Source organism: Danio aesculapii, chromosome 21 (genome assembly GCF_903798145.1).
Source record: "Danio aesculapii chromosome 21, fDanAes4.1, whole genome shotgun sequence".
NCBI classification, from domain to species: domain Eukaryota; kingdom Metazoa; phylum Chordata; class Actinopteri; order Cypriniformes; family Danionidae; genus Danio; species Danio aesculapii.
The window spans coordinates 19,487,933-19,505,813 of NC_079455.1; the positions used below are offsets into that span (position 1 = coordinate 19,487,933).

General features: G+C 36.9%; 1 protein-coding gene across 4 annotated transcripts in view; it reads left to right on the plus strand.

Moving 5' to 3' along the window:
• Positions 1-17,881, plus strand: part of ankhd1 (ankyrin repeat and KH domain containing 1) — a 72,755-nt gene that overhangs the window by 38,960 nt on the left and 15,914 nt on the right. For 2 of the 4 annotated variants that reach the window (XM_056446464.1, XM_056446466.1), the window contains exons 4-18: positions 539-701; positions 2,412-2,559; positions 2,692-2,925; positions 6,716-6,810; positions 6,907-7,144; positions 10,065-10,256; positions 10,351-10,460; positions 10,548-10,635; positions 12,389-12,516; positions 12,622-12,765; positions 12,922-13,024; positions 13,556-14,404; positions 17,122-17,255; positions 17,398-17,509; positions 17,596-17,741. In XM_056446464.1, coding sequence (XP_056302439.1) covers positions 539-701; positions 2,412-2,559; positions 2,692-2,925; positions 6,716-6,810; positions 6,907-7,144; positions 10,065-10,256; positions 10,351-10,460; positions 10,548-10,635; positions 12,389-12,516; positions 12,622-12,765; positions 12,922-13,024; positions 13,556-14,404; positions 17,122-17,255; positions 17,398-17,509; positions 17,596-17,741 — 2,884 coding nt within the window. The remainder of the gene's footprint in view (positions 1-538; positions 702-2,411; positions 2,560-2,691; positions 2,926-6,715; positions 6,811-6,906; positions 7,145-10,064; positions 10,257-10,350; positions 10,461-10,547; positions 10,636-12,388; positions 12,517-12,621; positions 12,766-12,921; positions 13,025-13,555; positions 14,405-17,121; positions 17,256-17,397; positions 17,510-17,595; positions 17,742-17,881) is intronic. The other 2 variants (XM_056446465.1, XM_056446468.1) reach the window with 1 other exon arrangement.

The following is a 17,881-nucleotide window of genomic DNA, read 5'->3' on the forward strand; positions in this document are numbered from 1 at the left end:
TTTGCATGCCACCATTTCTTCGTTCAGAAACTAACTAAGGTTTGAGGAAAATAAGCAGGATTTCTTCATATAGTGGACTTCTCAGTGGTTTGAATTTCCAAACTTCACCATCCCAGCAGAGGAATAAGGGTCTTACCTTGCTTATAGATTGGTCATTTTTCTAAAATAAAAGGTTATATACTTTTTAACAACCAAAGATCATCTGGGATGCAAACTTCTGTGGTTAACACTATATATATTTAATAAAAGACCTTTATTTCTCTGCTGGGATCTTGTAAAGCCCTTTCAGCCTCCTCTAAAACTGCAGTTTGGGAGCTTGAACCACTGAGCAACTATATGAAGAATCCTTCATGCTTTTAAAAACAAATCTTGGATGACGAGTAAATAATCATCAAATGTTTATTCTGAAAGTGAACGAATCTTTGAATGTTTAAAGCAGTCTTGATATGAAATTAGACGCAGGCAGCTTTTCTAGGTCTCCTTGCTCCTTCAGTTAGAGTAGTTAGCTTCGCCTGCACAGTCGCAGTAATTGTAGTAGTCTGGTTATTTTTAGCCGTAGCCTGGCTGAGGCCTGCTCGGACGGCGACGTGAATGCGGTGCGGAAGCTGCTAGACGAGGGACGCAGCGTCAACGAGCACACAGAGGAGGGCGAGAGCCTGCTGTGTCTGGCCTGCTCAGCTGGATACTATGAGCTCGCACAGGTACTGTGTACAGACTCAGAAACTCACGCTAGTGTTTTGTCCTTCCACATTTTAGCCCTGAAGCTTTCATTTAAGATGCTGCAAATGCATTTGGTTAACGTCTAATGCATTTGGTCAAGTAATTCAAATATTAACTTGCCTGAATTGCTTTTGTAATTTATGCACTTGTTAATGAACTGAAATAAATTAAATATAATTGTTCTATTGCAATTCTTTAGATAAACAGGTAATACCCGTTTTAAGCTATTTGTCCTTTCTGATGTCATGGATTATTAAGGTCAATGTCTGTGTTCTTCCCCAAATTTCTGAAGACAAATTTGTTATTGGTTGTGTAGCACATGAAATTCCTAGGGGTGCAAGGATACATTATAATATCAAAAATCGCTGTTCATATCATTTTTATCAGCAAATGCATCATTGCATTTTTATTTTGTGATTTCTTAAGTTTATTTGATCAAATTCCCACTAAATGTAAATTGTCTTAAAATAAGTTATATCACATGTGAGCTGATGCACTTGGACTTGTTCACCACAGAAAGACAAGACAAGCCCGTGGGTGCATCATTATGGGACAAGGTGCTCATGGTGCATACTTTAGTGTACATGCTCAAAATGTTTCCCTAGGCTGTAAATAATGGATAATAAAGTTGACAATAATGTTTGTTTTGTTGCACAGAGCAATCATGTCACAGACCTCTGGATCACCAGGAGGATTTTGTACAACTGTAGGCCTAAATGTATCATTTACCATATATTTTGAGAGATTATAGTACTAATATATATATATTTTTAAACATACAACATTGAGAAATATCGCAAGTTCAGTTTCGATATTTGTCTCTTATTGTGACTTGAATGTATTGTTACACCCCTAAAAATTTCAGCAGGCATTACTCCAGTCCTTAGTGTCACATGATCCCTCAGAAATCTTTCTTATAAGCGATTTGATGCTCAATCATATTTTGTGAAGGTGTTTTTTGATTTTTGAGAGTCATTTTCAGACAATGATCTTATAAATCTTTGTTAAAGGGTCACTTTTATGAAATCACCATAATATTCATGCTTTCATTTTCATTAAGAAAACATAGTGATTATTGATTTCTGAGACTCTTAATCATAATCGATACATAATCTATATCAGAAGATTCTTTACACCCACTGTAATTCTCACTACTTTTTTAGATTTTTTTTTGTATTTTAAACAAATGTAGTTGAATAGACCAAACATATAAATGTATTTACTGCTTTATTGTAAATAGTGTAATATTAATTGTATATTAATATTTCTAATAACACCTAAGAATAAACTGAAGGACTATTTCCATATGGAGGACATTCACAGTATTGAACTGGGTAAAACTGAATTTGTAGCATTACATTGTATCTATATATTAGGTCTTGATCAAATCAAATCTGTCATAGTTAATCAATCAAAAGATGGAATCATTCACTAAAAGCTTTTATAAAGCTTTTATAATTTGTATTACTTTATATGTGTGTTGTATCTTTGTTTTTATTTTTAATAACAAAAATAAGAATTACAAAAATCTACATTGTAGTTATTAATATAGTAATTATTCCTAATGCAATTAAACTCCTATTATAGTAATAAAAAAGGTTTGCGTTTGAATATGGTGGTGAAGAAAATACACTGTTTTGGTTTTAATATAAGAAGGACCTCTGGGTTAATTTGTGTATGCCTGCTTGTAGGTTTTGCTGGCCATGCATGCTAACGTGGAGGACCGAGGGATTAAAGGAGACATCACGCCACTAATGGCTGCTGCAAGCGGTGGTTACGTCGACATCGTCAAACTGCTCTTAGTGCATGGAGCTGATGTTAACGCACAGTCTTCAACAGGTACAACACCTTTTTCTGAGCGTTTAAATAAGTATGAAATGAAAGTGGACTTAAGTGGACCAAAAAGAGTAAAGTACATTTTCAGTTTTGCTTAAGTCATTAAATTCATGCTTGCCTTTTCCTTTCCTGCAGGTAACACAGCCTTGACATATGCATGCGCTGGAGGCTTCCTGGATGTAGTGAAGGTCTTGCTGAAAGAGGGTGCTAACATTGAGGATCACAATGAGAACGGTCACACTCCGCTGATGGAAGCGGCCAGTGCAGGCCATGTGGAGGTGGCTCGTGTGCTCCTGGAGTACGGCGCTGGAATCAACACACACTCCAATGAGTTTAAGGAGAGTGCGCTCACACTCGCCTGTTATAAAGGTGCGTCACAACTGAACAAAGACTGCATCCATTTTTTTTACTGACTTTAACTGAATATTTATATGCATGGGCACATTGAAAAAAGAGTATCTGGGGATAAATGCACTTGTGGAAATTGACAGTTTTATTTTTTATACGATTCTGGCTAGAATGAGAATCGCGAATTAAAAAAAAAAAATTTTTTTGCTTAAAATAAAGATCACGATTTTCTCACGATTCTGTCGATGTAAAATAAAGGTTAATATGAGTAGGCTATTATTATTGTCATTTCTCAAACATGGTAAAAAAACTACATTAATATTATAGGTAGGTCTACTGTTTATTCTCATGCACAAAACTTTGTGTTCGCTAAGAAAGGAAAAAAGCATATCAAATGCTTGTCGTAGTCTAATCATAACTCGATAATGCCATATGATTATTTAAATGTTGTGCATGCTTTTGGTTTCATTTTCACTGCTAAATGCGGTTCATCCTTCCCGCGCAACTCTCAAACAATTATTTACAACTTTATTACCTGTTATTCACAGCCTATGCAGGTTCTGTTCACTAAAGTAGACTTCATTCACAGGCGCGCGCCCGCCCTCTCTGTAGTAACCGGTCACGTTCAGCAGCTCACGCCATGTTTGAATTCGTGGCTGCGAATACATCATTACATGAAGACGGAAATGGCATTTTTGAGTGAATTATGCCTTATAAAGACAGTATGTGACTCCTTCAACAATGTGAACCTGTGCGGCCGCCTTTTTTTCTTTCCTGAACTTAAAAATATGATTGGCAGAATCATAGAAATGCTGGATTAAGATCGTCTAGGGCAGTGTTTCCCAACCCTGTTCCCGAAGGCACACCAACAGTACACATTTTCAACCTCTCCCTAATCAAACACACCTGAATCAACTTATCATAACATCAGAAGAGACTCCAACACCTGAAGTTAATGGGTCAGAAAAGGGAGACATCCAAAATATGTACTGTTGGTGTGCCTCCAGGAACAGGGTTGGGAAACACTGGTCTAGGGGGTCAAATCGAGATTGCGATCTTTTTTCGATTAATTGTGCAGCTCTAATATATATATATATTTGAAATTTTATATATATATAGCTTTTTTTAACAGTTATAGATAACTTTTTACAATTTCTTTACTACAGGATACAGATTTTTAATTATTGTAATTTATTAGGTGGTCATGCATATTATTGTTATTATTATTATTATTATTTTACCATTTTATAGCAGAAAAATAAAGTGCCTTTGTTCCATATTAATATTTTAAAATATCTGTATTAATCTTTAAAAATGCATCCTGATGTAAAATCTGGTGTTTTGACATCCATTTGTTTAATTTCTGTATTTCTTGCTTGAATCTATGAATGTGCATTATTATTTGTGTATTGAAGTCTTCATTTGATGTTATTTTAATATCAAAGCTAAAGAATTACAAAGTTGTAATGTGGTTTAAATATTTAATTATCAATAATTCCCTTTTATGAAAAAAGCATTGATATATGAAGAGCAATTTTATTATCAAATTGTTAATTTCTGTATTCTAATCAAATACAAAATAAGTTTTTACAATTATCTTTCATTATATATTGCTTTTTAAATTAACAAGACAGTAGTAGTTTTTCTTTTAGGGTCAATCACACCAAACGCGCTTTTCAAATGCCTTTGTGTTAACTAGAAAAAAGAAGTGCAGTGGGCTTTTTATGTCGCTATAGGCAACGACTGAATCAGTTGCCTATTATGCACAAGTGTTGCTGTTGATGTTGGTATAAATGTAATATTTAATAATGCTGTGATATTCGAGATATGTAAATATCAGCTCCAGATAAATCAAAACAGTAACCACTAGTCTCTACTCTCTTCAAAAGTCTCGGTAGTCTTTTTGACAACACAAACGCTGCTGTCACCTCAACAGAAACCTGGAGTTGATTGAAGCCTCAACGAAAACCATTTGATTGAAGAATGAAACAGACGCAACTGACGTAACATGCTTTTTCTGCTCAGAGTTAACTTTTTTTTTTTTTTTTTTAACTGCGAGAGCACAGCGCACAATGGCAAAACTCGAGGTGTGCAGAGCGCACAAGCAGTGCGCAAAACACTCGCAGCCTGCTGTGGCGCCTATCAACACAAAAAGTGCGCTCGACGTGATCGGCCGCTAATGCTTTAAGAAAAACACACAATCAAAACGTAATTTCTGAATTCAAATCAATTGACCCGTGCCATTCCTCAGACAAACTAATTTTAAATTTAGTCTCTAAAGTGTTTCTTTTTTCTTAATAAATACTTATCCGTAATACAGTGCTTCCCACAGGTTTGAAATATACTTGCGGTGGTGGCCAGGTTGAAACACACCTTTTACCCACATCACATAAATAGTTAACTATGTGAGAAACTAAACATAATTTGATTTTTATTATTTTCTGTTTTTAACTTTTTTACTTTTCAATGGGTTAAAGTAAAAAAAACTGTTGAAATAACTAACAAACATGCACTGTTTCTACAGCAAATACAGCCAATGAGAAATAAATGACAGAAAAAAGGGAATAGAAACAGACAATCTCTAAAAGTTTTAATAATTACAAGAATAAAACGTGTAGATTATTTAAATAAGACAAATTAGTTGATTCTCATTTCTACACTTTCTACACTCATTTCTAATGGTGTACAAATATTCGGCAGCCATTTTAGATGTAATGTCGTCCTCTGAGTATTTAGCAATGTTTTTTAGTTTAACGATGAATTATTTAATATCTCTCTCGCGGCTGTGTGTATAAAATTAACGACCGCTTAGAAAACGAAAGCAAAACCAAATCCCAAGCATTTAGTAGATTTAGAAACTTGACTGGACGCAAAAAGGTGCAGCTCTCTGTGGGTCTTTAGAGCATGTGAGACTGTCTATCTCTCAAACACAGCACGAGCAGTATGACACGGGTAAAGGAGAGAAGATTTTCCACTACTTAATTGCTCGCGGATGTTTGTTTATATTGGTTGGATACAAAAAAAGTGTAAAAGGATGATAATAGTAGTAAACAAAAAAGTGTCACTAAATAAACTTGGGCGGCCATTAATAAACCTGTGCAGCCCGCCCAAGTAAAGTTTATGTGTGAGAAGCACTGAAAATATATATCCAAATTGAATAGACATGTGCATGTAATCACATTTTTTTTATCAAAATTCCTAACTGTGTGTGTATATGTGTGTGTATGTATATATGTATGTGTATATATGTATATGTATGTGTGTGTGTATATATATATATATATATATATATATATGTATGTATGTGTATATGTATGTATGTATATATATATATATATATATATATATATATATATATATATATATATATATATATATGTATGTATGTGTATATATATATATATATATATATATATATATATATATATATATATATATATACATATATACATATATACATATACATATATATATATACATATACATATATACATATACATATATATATATACATATATATATATATATATATATATATATATATATATATATATATATATATATATATATATATATACATATATAAATATATATATATATATACATATATAAATATATATATATATATATATATATATATATATATATATATATATATATATATATATATATATATATATATATATATATATATATATATAAAAATAAATAAATAAAAAATAAATAGACTTAAAAAATAATATAATTTTATTAAAATAACAATAAAAAGAAAATTTAATGTGACATTAATCGTATCCTTGCTGTTCCTCAGGGCACTTGGACATGGTCAGGTTTCTGTTAGAAGCAGGAGCCGACCAGGAGCACAAGACAGACGAGATGCACACTGCACTCATGGAGGCCTGCATGGTAACACCACCTCTTAAGTACACAGTCTGTAGGAACTTCCTCTGATGTTTGTGCAGGTCTTGTAAAGTCCTTATTCTCGTGGTTCTTCTTGTGTAGGATGGGCATGTGGAGGTGGCACGGCTGCTATTGGATAGCGGAGCGCAGGTAAATATGCCTGCTGACTCATTTGAGTCGCCTTTAACGCTCGCTGCCTGCGGGGGCCATGTGGAGCTGGCAGCGCTTCTGATCGAGAGGGGGGCCAACCTGGAGGAGGTGAATGATGAGGGATACACGCCGCTGATGGAGGCAGCTCGGGAGGGCCATGAAGAGATGGTAGCACTGCTCTTGGCACAAGGTACTGGGGACACCTCGGTTTTGTCAAATTCCCCCATCAATAAAGTCTGTCAAAAAAGTAACAAGCAACAAGTCCACTTAGAAAAGTCATACTACCTCATATATATATATATATATATATATATATATATATATATATATATATATATATATATATATATATATATATATATATATATATATATATGTATTTGTTGATAATATATGTATTTAAACATAAGTACTGTTAACTGAAACCCTTATACAGAAGAAAGCCGTGTGGGCCGTTTACATTGCTTCTTCTGCAAACTCAATTTTATTATTTTAAATGTAGTTGCACGCAATGCACTCACAAATAGAGAGAGGACGCAGCACGCAGCTTTTTAGCATGTTGCTCTTTGTCACAAGTGTTACGGTATGTTCGCTGTTTAGGTACCATTGATGGTGGAAATGTAAGTAAATGTGTACTATACCAAACCATACTGCTCAGTGGAATTGGGCCATAATAGAGCTTAGACAGGTGACTTTGTAGGTGTTATTGGTAAATCTTACACTGTTTACTCAAAGCGGTTGCAACTTGACATCTGAAGCTCTTTGCACTGCACAGAAATTATAGTAAATGAATTATTAAATTAATCCTCTGTGTCAGTAGCAGGCCTGTAGCCAAGCGGTGTTCGGGTGGTTCGGAAGACCAACCCATTACTGACAAAGGTCCAGAATTTGTGCCATACATGAGCTAATTTGTCCTATTTTGACTGCTGTGCCATCATAAATAGTATAAATAACCCATCAAAAAAGGCTTTAAGATCAAACGGAATCCTGGTGTGACTTCAGTTAGGCTGCATTTACACTGCAGATCTTGATGGTCAATTCCTATTTTGTGACTGTATCCGGTTTGTTTGACCTGCTTACATCATCTTTTAAAAGTGACTTGTATCCGATCGTCTGCATTTACACAGCACATGGCAAAGGCGCAATGACCAGGAAAAAAAGAGCGGGCGCTGACTAACAGCTGATAATTAAAGAGCGCTCTTTTTTTTTTCCTTTTCTCTATTCCTGTATGTAATCTGTTTGCAGCTTTTGACAAGCTGTTTTACTATAGTTTATGACAAAGGGTCTCATTTGTCCGCCGTTTTTTTGATATATAGGTTTTTTTTAAACCTTTAGGCATCTTAATGTAATGTCCATGGCGGGATTTATGTACGTGATGTATGCACTAGTTTATATTAATTTATATTGGTTACGTGGCGGACATTGTGCTCTCTCGCTCTCGTTAACATGCTTAAATACCTGTGCTATATGAAAATATAAACGCTGTTTTAGTCCTCGTGTATGAGATTTAAGCTTTGGGACTCTTGGGACTGAAGTCTGTTCTCAAAAGAAAGTGTCAGACTGACGTCATTCGCTAAGGGTTTTAATGACCCGCGACTTTCATTGACAGTTAAAAATCCGATCTACATGTTTACACTGCAGACACGAGAACACAGATCCGATTCATATCGGATAAGTTTCCACATATGAACAAGGCCTAAATCTGATTTGAGTAAAATCGGAATCCATGTGATTTGTTCCTGCTTACACGTACATGGGTCATATCCGATCTGTGCCACATGGGAGAAAACAATCGGAATTGAGTCACTTGAACAGTGCAGTGTAAATGCAGCCATAGTCAGTTTTGGCCAATTCAAACAATAATTTTTCATGGGTCCAACATCCAGCTGTGCAAAAAAACTCCTGACATAAGCAAAGTCTTCTTTCGCTACTGTATTTTTTTTTAAATAGAGAAAACATTTGACAAGTAACTTTTATTCTAAATCTTGGACCTTTATTTTTGAAAGAAACCAATGACCAATGTGAAGCACTTTTACAAGAGAGGCTAGAAAAATTGCGAAGCTCTAAATTATTATTATTATTATTATTATTATTATAATTATTGTTACGTTTTAATTTTTTATTATTTAAATGGCCAAATTCTGACTAAGGAAAGTTAAATGTGCTGGCCAGTTTGTTATTGGCCTAATAAATAACAATAGGCTACAGTTTATTAACTTAACTTTTTTTCTAATGATATATGATGTAATAAATTCGTATTTTAAAAATAAATATTTGTCATATTTGTTTATTCTAAATATTTAGGAAATATTTTTGAAAAAAGTGTGGTTATGATGACAATCCGACAAGCTAATTCAGCTAAAAATAGTGCCTAAAGTGTTGCCTAAACTAGGTATTTAAATCTCATAATTAAATTGAAAATGAAGCAAATAACTGCCGAAAGGTCCACTTTGGCTGACTATGGGCATGAGTAGTGGTTTGAGCTCATCAGAAACAGAGCGTGGCATCAGTTTACTGTATTGATTGGCCGTGACGCATCACACTGCTCACATTATTGTAGACACTGTATTGGCTCATGTGGCCAGAATTTGCAAATGACTATAGCTTGTGAATACACTACTTTCACAAATCTTTACGTTTGCTGTCACTGGCTTCAGTTGGCTACCATGACCTAATTTAATGGTACTTTTTTGTGTGAAGCTTCTCAAAAGATGGAGACATCTTTCTGTAGTATGTGTTGGTCATTCCAAACTGCAGTTCAACTCATTCTTGTGTTATCCTGCTTCATATTTCACACTGGTTAGACTTGAACGTTAATCCTGGGTATTCAACAACTGACTTCCAAAACCCTATGTTAACCTCCTAACTTGCATAGGTGCATTCATTGTGATATACTGGACAAACACAACCTGTTCACAAAAAACACCTAGTGCTGCACATCCTCATTGTATATTGCAGACATCTATTTAATTTTTCCTGATTAAACTTTTCAGTAAGGAGGTAATGGCAATTGACATTTACATCTGATTGGCCACAATTTAACAAAATGGGTATCATATTAATGGGTATCTTTATACTCTATAACTGAGTGACGGCTTGTTTGATTTCAGGTGCAAATATCAACGCTCAGACAGAAGAGACGCAGGAGACAGCGTTGACTCTGGCATGTTGCGGAGGCTTCCTAGAGGTGGCGGATTTCCTCATTAAAGCTGGGGCAGACATTGAGTTGGGTTGCTCCACTCCGCTCATGGAGGCTGCACAGGAGGGCCATCTGGAGCTGGTCAAGTACTTGCTGGCTGCTGGTGAGGCCTTGCTTCTGGTGTGATTCCTAAAAATGTTTTTCTTTGTCTGTAACTCTGTACGTTCACACACACACACATCTTTCTCTGTGTTCAGGGGCAAACGTCCATGCTACAACAGCTACAGGTGACACAGCTCTGACGTACGCCTGTGAGAACGGACACACGGATGTGGCCGATGTGCTGCTTCAAACAGGGGCTGACCTGGTTCGTGGATTTTCTGAATTTTATACTGCTAATTTTGGGTTTTCGCAATTCAGGCTTGTGCGTAATTGACTGGTGTCTTGTTTTTAGGAACATGAATCAGAAGGGGGCAGGACTCCACTGATGAAAGCAGCCCGCGCAGGACACCTGTGCACTGTGCAGTTTCTCATCAGCAAAGGCAAGTTGCAATGTTCTAAAATAGAGCTGCAGCAGTCAATCAGTGATATCAATAATAAATGATAATGAGAGCAGTCAATAATGAGTTATCACAAATTAATTGCTTTTATGCAGAACAAGGATTAATGAATAAATAATATCGTCAGTAAGTAGAAAAAATATAAAATGTTTATATTGTTAAAGATGTAGTTTATCATTGCCAGTCTTCTTGCAAATATGCTATTTAGTATCACTATTTTGTCACTACCTTAAAGTTCTGGATTGGTAAGGTTTTTCTTGGTTCATTTTCCCAACAACACTTTGTCTTTCACTGTGATATTTTTATAACATTTATTTGTCCAAAATACATAAAATAATTAAATGTTGTGAAATTGTATAAAAGTTTGTCACATTTTGATATCAGCTTCAGATTAAACTTAAGGTGAACTTGTATACTTGGCATCTTACATACAGATGAAGTGTCTTATGTTTCAAGTAGCTTTAGTTGTATTAAAATATATTTATTTGAAATAGAAGTCTTTTCTAACAGCATGTCTTTGCTGTCACTGTTGACTAGGGCCGCACGATTCTGGCTAAAATGAGAATCACAATTTTTTTTTTGTTTAAAATCAAGATCACGATTTTCTTACGGTTCTGTAGATGTAAAATAAAGGTTAAAATGAGTAGACTATTAATATTGTTATTATTATTATTATTATTATTATTGTTATTTCTCAAACATATGGTAAAACAACAATAATAATATTAGGCCTGTGTGTAGGTCTATTGTTGGTTAATTTTTAATAGACTTGGAATGGTGGACTTGAACAGACATTAAATATGTCCTGCTCCTTAATTCACAGTGAAGTGATATCAAAATACAACTATTCATAATTCTAAAGTTGAATTATTGTGTTTGAGACTTATGCTTGCAATCTGTCATTGACAACATTATTAGACCTTTTTATTTCACTGGTAAAATAAGACATTTGCCATTATCAGATTCTCTCTTTCATTATATTCAACATTGTATAGGCAACAGTAGTTATACTGACACTGTTAAACATTTATTGTCATGCACAACACTTTGTGTTTGCTATGAAAGAAAAGACATATCAAGTGTTTGTCATAATCATAACTATAAAATGCGACATTTGGTTTTACTTTCACTGCAGTGCGTGCTCATATCATGGCTGTCGTCACATGGAGGAAAAAAACACTTGCATGTAAATCATACTTCGCGCGCAGCTCCTGCAAAACAAACGTTATTTACAACTTTATTAGCTGTTATTCACAATCCATACTGGTTTTGTTTACTAAAGTAGACATTGGTGGGCATGCACGCGTCTTCTCGGTGGTAAAACAGTACGTCAGCTCATGTGTGATTTTGCGGCCACGAATACATCATTACATTGACAGAAATGACATTTTTGGGTGTTATATACCTTTTAAATACAGTATGTGACTTTTTTTAACACCATTTGGAGGTGTCCATGTTGCTGACAGCGTACATAAAACAATGTGAAGACTTGTGCGACTGCCTTTACGCTTCTCTCCTGACCTTGAAAATATAATAAATCGTGCAGCCCTACTTTTGACTACATACTACTTAATTATTTTTTTGTCTTGAACTTTTCAGTTGAATAGCTCATAGAGCATTTTTTCATTAAATGAATCTCTCGGAGTAATTAAATTTTTTAGTTAGTTTAGTTAGTAATTACATATTTGTTAGTTATTTTGCATTGTCTGAAACTCAGTCACCCTTCTGTCTGCAGGCGCTAATGTAAATCGAGCTACAGCCAACAACGATCACACAGTGGTTTCTCTGGCTTGTGCTGGGGGCCACTTGGCTGTGGTGGAGCTGCTGTTGGCCCATGGTGCTGACCCCACTCACAGACTGAAGGTGAGGGTATCAGACAGTGACGCTGTCCAGATGGTCATGGCTGCTATTTGGTGGCGCAATCTCTGGCCAGTCCTTAGTGTTAATTAATTTCTCTTATATCCACAGGACGGCTCCACGATGCTGATTGAAGCTGCTAAAGGTGGTCACACCAATGTGGTGTCCTACCTGCTAGACTACCCAAACAACATTTTGTCAGTCCCTGCTCCAGACCTGTCCCAGCTCACACCACCCTCTCATGACACTTCTCAGGTGAGCTAAAACCTGCTTTCTTCTCTACAGCAGTTGGAGCATCACTACAAATGACCCTCTTTTATATGAAACCCAATTTTTTTTGTGCATGTACCGTGTATAGTGTAACAGTTTGTACTTTTATGTAATTGTTTGTGAATTTCACTTAATGTGCAGGCCCAACGAGTCCCATTCCAAGCTCTGGCTATGGTGGTGCCCCCCCAGGAGCCAGACAGAGTGCCCTCCACCATCCCCACACCCCCACCCGTTACAAGCAAAGGTTAGATTTAGCTCAAATCAGCTGAAAGTGTATTTCAAGATGACATAGCAGTTTTTAAAGGCAATACACCCTAGTGTTTTTTAGAATTTGCATGTGTAAATGGCACAAATGGACATGAATTTTTGTTTTTCCATTTGTTTCAAGCTACATTTACATATGGTTTGAAATCCTTTTCAAATCACAATCACTTATGTTTTAGATTTGGATTTTTCACATCATTTTTAAACTTGTAAACTTGGTAGACATTGTAGAAGGTGCTGAAGTGCAACATCAGTACCTTTAGAAAATATTAAAAAAAAACACCACAGGATTTACAAATAAGATCTGTACAGTTATGATACGTGTTGCGGAGAGTCAATTATTTTGGTCAGATTTCCAAAAGAGGCATTCATGTAGTCTTACGCTGACATATTTTACTGTATTTTTCCCATGGTCTGATTAGTTTACTGCAACGGTGTTTATGAACAGGACTCATGATGCTTGACGAAATCAGCTTTTTGGGTTTGAGCATTAGTCTTGTTTCCCTTCTAGGTGCGTCCAAGCAGAGACTAAGCTCCCTTCAGAGCAACTCTGTGGCCTCGAGTGGCCTAGATGCCGACCTACTGCCGCCCTTCCACCCCTATCAGCCTCTGGAGTGCATCGTTGAGGAGACGGAGGGCAAGCTGAACGAGCTGGGCCAGCGCATCAGTGCCATCGAGAAGGCCCAGCTCCAGTCGCTCGAGCTCATCCAGGGCGAGCCGCTCACCAAAGACAAGATCGAGGAGCTGAAGAAGAGTCGCGAAGAGCAGGTGCAGAAGAAGAAGAAGATCTTAAAGGAGCTGCAGAAGGTGGAGCGGCAGTTGCAGCTGAAGACGCAGCAGCAGTTCACCAAAGAATACATGGAGACCAAGGGGCTCAAGGAGGAGCTGGGCCAGGCGGCAGGGGTGGAGATGCCCGGCACCCCCCTGCCCCTGCAGGCCACACAGCTGGGCTCTGACAACGAGTGTGAGGGGATTCGCAAAGAGGAGGACCACAGACCCACCCCCACCAATGAGGAGGATGAAGATGAGGAGGAGGATGAAGACGACATCGACTGTGAAAACCTACCACAGGTGAACACCATTCTGCAGCCACCGCCGCCTCCTCCGCCTCAGAACCAGGTCCTCCAGAGCCCCCCTCTGCAGACCAGCTTCGTCCCAATCCAGCCTCTGACCCCGCAGCTGTCCACAGATTTCAGTAGCGCTGAGTACCCGGGGAGCAGCAGCCCAGACCTGCAGAGGGTGTTGCTGGGCCAGCCGCTCGCAGGCTTGGGCCCGGGGCTTCTTGCGCAGGCATCTGACGGACTCATGGTCGCCACACCCGCACAGACGCTCACAGATACGCTCGATGACATCATGGCGGGTGAGCTCACTACAACTGTGGCTTCCTTTCAGGATGTCGACCTGTGATAAGAAATGCAATAACTGTTTTAACGTTGGGAATTAAAGGGGTAGTTTTCCAAAATTATTAGGTAATTCAAATATTTAGGCAACTTTAAGCTATTCCAGGTGTACGTGACTTTCTTTCAAGGCTAATACAGTCAATACAGTTGCATTAAAACATTTGCTGCATCTTCTAAGCTTTAATAATGGCAGTGAATGGCATTCCAGGTTTCGAAAGCTAAAAAATGACATCCTCCTATATTGCTCCACACGGCTTGTGAAGTGATATCTTGTTGTTAGAAAAAATATCAAAATGTTTTGTTCTTTGTAAAGCAAAATCCTCCTATTAAATTAATTGAGGGTGAGTAAATCATGTCCTTTTAAAATCCCAATTTTTATTCATAATTGACAATATTTGTGTTGAACTGACTGTTTTAGAAACTACAGTGGTCCCCCGTTATTCGCGGGAGTTACGTTCTTAAAATAACCCACAAAATGTGAAATCCGCGAGTCAGCTTTTTTACAATCATTCTAGATGTTTTAAGGCTGTAAAACCCCTCACTGCACACTTTATACACTTTTTCTCTGACAGGCGTTAACATTTTCACACTTTTCTCTTTTGTTTAAACACTCTCAAAAGTTAAAACTTTCGTAGAAAAATAAGTCCATTATTATAGAATGAAACCTAAGTTCAAAATCATTTGATCTTCATTTATTTATTCCGTAATAGCCCCCTACAGCAGCGTAAATTCTACCTTTTTTTAGCATGTCCAGAATTCAACTTTTGTGCGATGGTTAGCGTCTTCCTCTGTCTTTTGGGTGCTACCACAGTTGCCTTTGACGGTGCAGAACGTTTCGTCAACATTGTGAATAGAACTTGGAAACATACAGTACAGCACTTCAGAGTCACTCTACTAGCGATTGAAGATTTATGTAAATTTGACAAGCTGAATGCATTCTGTACTGGGGTGCGTTTCCCAAACAACGACATATCTCATGGCTGAACTATCATAGTACGATGCATCGTTTGGGAAAAGAACGATGTACTGACGAGTGTTTCCCCAAAACCAAAATCTCTGTCGCAGATCTATCGTTTAAACCATGTTAGTTCTAATGTAAAACGCCCATGATGATGGTCTAAACGGGGTGGTAACAACTTCTTTAGAGCAGAACCCCATGGTTTCTTTGTGCAAATTATATTGTTTTACACGCACACACATTTTTTAAAAAATCCAATACTAGTTTTGGTAAAAACATGCACTTGTTTTTCATATTAATTGAAATATATGTAAATGGCACATATAGGGCCTGTGTTCCCTTTACAAATATTATTGAGAACATTAGCCTACATATTCTATTCTAAAACATAAAATCACTTACAACAGCTAACATGTATTCTAATCTCATATAAATAAATAAATATTGAGGCTATTTATTAAGAAATGAAATGTAATATTTATTATTTATTAGGAAATGAAAAAAATCCTACTTTAATAATATTAATTATGATGATGATGATGATGATTATTATTATTAAGTAGGATATTGTTTATTTATTTAACATTTTTTAAATGTCTACTTTTACAATTTGATACATGAGAAATGTTCTAACCAACAGGCCCATGTCAAATACAGTACAGATACTTAATAAATAACTTGCTATAAATTAAAAGCATTAACGTGTGCTACGTTTTTTTTTTGTTTTCACAAGCTTTGGAGACGTAACGTACATTTCGCTTTTAAATAGCAGGTCACTTATAGCTTTCATCATGAGCCACGACTGTTTTCCAAATGGCATCAATGTTTTCAAAGTGCACTACGAATTGAACGCAATTGTAAACACGAAGATCGCTAAAACTGAACTGTAAAAATACTTTTAAAGCAAATTACACCCAAGAGTGATGACTTTAATGCTTTTTTTGATAATTTCAAGTTTAAATGTTGGAAAGTTCTAGAGGGATAGAGCATAGGGGGGATAACTGGGAATAGAACACAGCCAGGAACTATGTTTCTAACTACAGCTCCAGAGGCGTAGTTTTAAGCATACAAGTTTGCGATGCAGTTTGCAAATGTTCGTTGGAACGATGGATTTGGGAAACGCCAAATCAACAAACTATGTTTGTAATGACGGAACTTGGTTAGCTAACGACCTTAGTTGGCTAACGATGGTTTTCGGAAACGCACCCCTGTACAGGAGACAGCCAGTCAGGATGCAAAACACAGTGTTGATCAGGACGCAGAACACAATGTGTTAATCAGGACGCAGAACACAATGCGCTGTAGAAAAAAAAGCATGTCTAATTACTCAAAAAAAACCAAACAAAAAAAAATCGGCAAAACTGCGAGGCCGCGAAAAGTGAACAGTGTTGATGCAAAGGATCACTGTATTAAAATTTACGTTTCTTTTCCTTTTCTTTGCTGTTTAATTTAACCAAAAATATTGATGACTACTCTTTCACGAAGAGGAAGAAGCAAATTCACCGCCAATCAAATGCTTTCTTTAATGCTTTTTTACGTTAGTTGTCATTTGCCAAGGCAGCATTTTATATTTTAAGTACTCTAAAAAAGCTAAATATAAATATTACAAAGAATCCAGCAAAGTTGCTAAAGCTAAATTTGAAGCTAAATCTAAGTACAAAAAGATGCAAATATTCTAGAAATCATTCTAAAATATACCTGGTCTTACTGTCTTTGCAGCTGTGAACAGCAGAGTGCCGGTGGTAAACACTACAACTTCGCCCTCCCCTCAGCCCTCCGCACAGACGCCCATCAACACAGCCTCCCCACCCTCCATGCTCCCCCTCTACCCCTCCGTGGACATTGACGCACATGTAAGACCATCTTCTCTACACAAACATCAACAGCAATCATATTGCACAAAAGACCTCTGCTCAACATTTGTAGATATGATAAAACTGTGCATCAGATACATATTTGTTTTAAGCATCGCTTCTTGATATTTGTTCTTGTCAGACTGAGAGCAACCACGACACAGCGCTAACCCTGGCCTGCGCAGGTGGCCATGAAGAGCTTGTCTCAGTGCTCATTGCGCGTGGGGCCAACATTGAGCACCGGGACAAGAAGGGTAAGAGGCTCCTTCATTTTTCACTGATGAATATTTGTATAGTGAACTTAAATAGATGTTGAGTGTCGTTGTATGTCTGCCCACAGGATTCACTCCCTTAATCCTAGCGGCCACTGCAGGCCACGTGGGTGTGGTAGAGATCCTACTGGACAAGGGAGGGGATATTGAAGCTCAGTCTGAGAGGACCAAAGACACCCCTCTGTCCCTCGCCTGCTCTGGTGGCAGACAAGAGGTACACAAACAGCTTTGTTTCAGACTCTTCACCAGTTAAGCTAATCACTTGTGTGAATGACAAGATGTGCAAAGCATGGATGGATTTGTGTGGTCCACTTATAGAAATTTTGATTTATGATTGCAACATTTACCCAACGC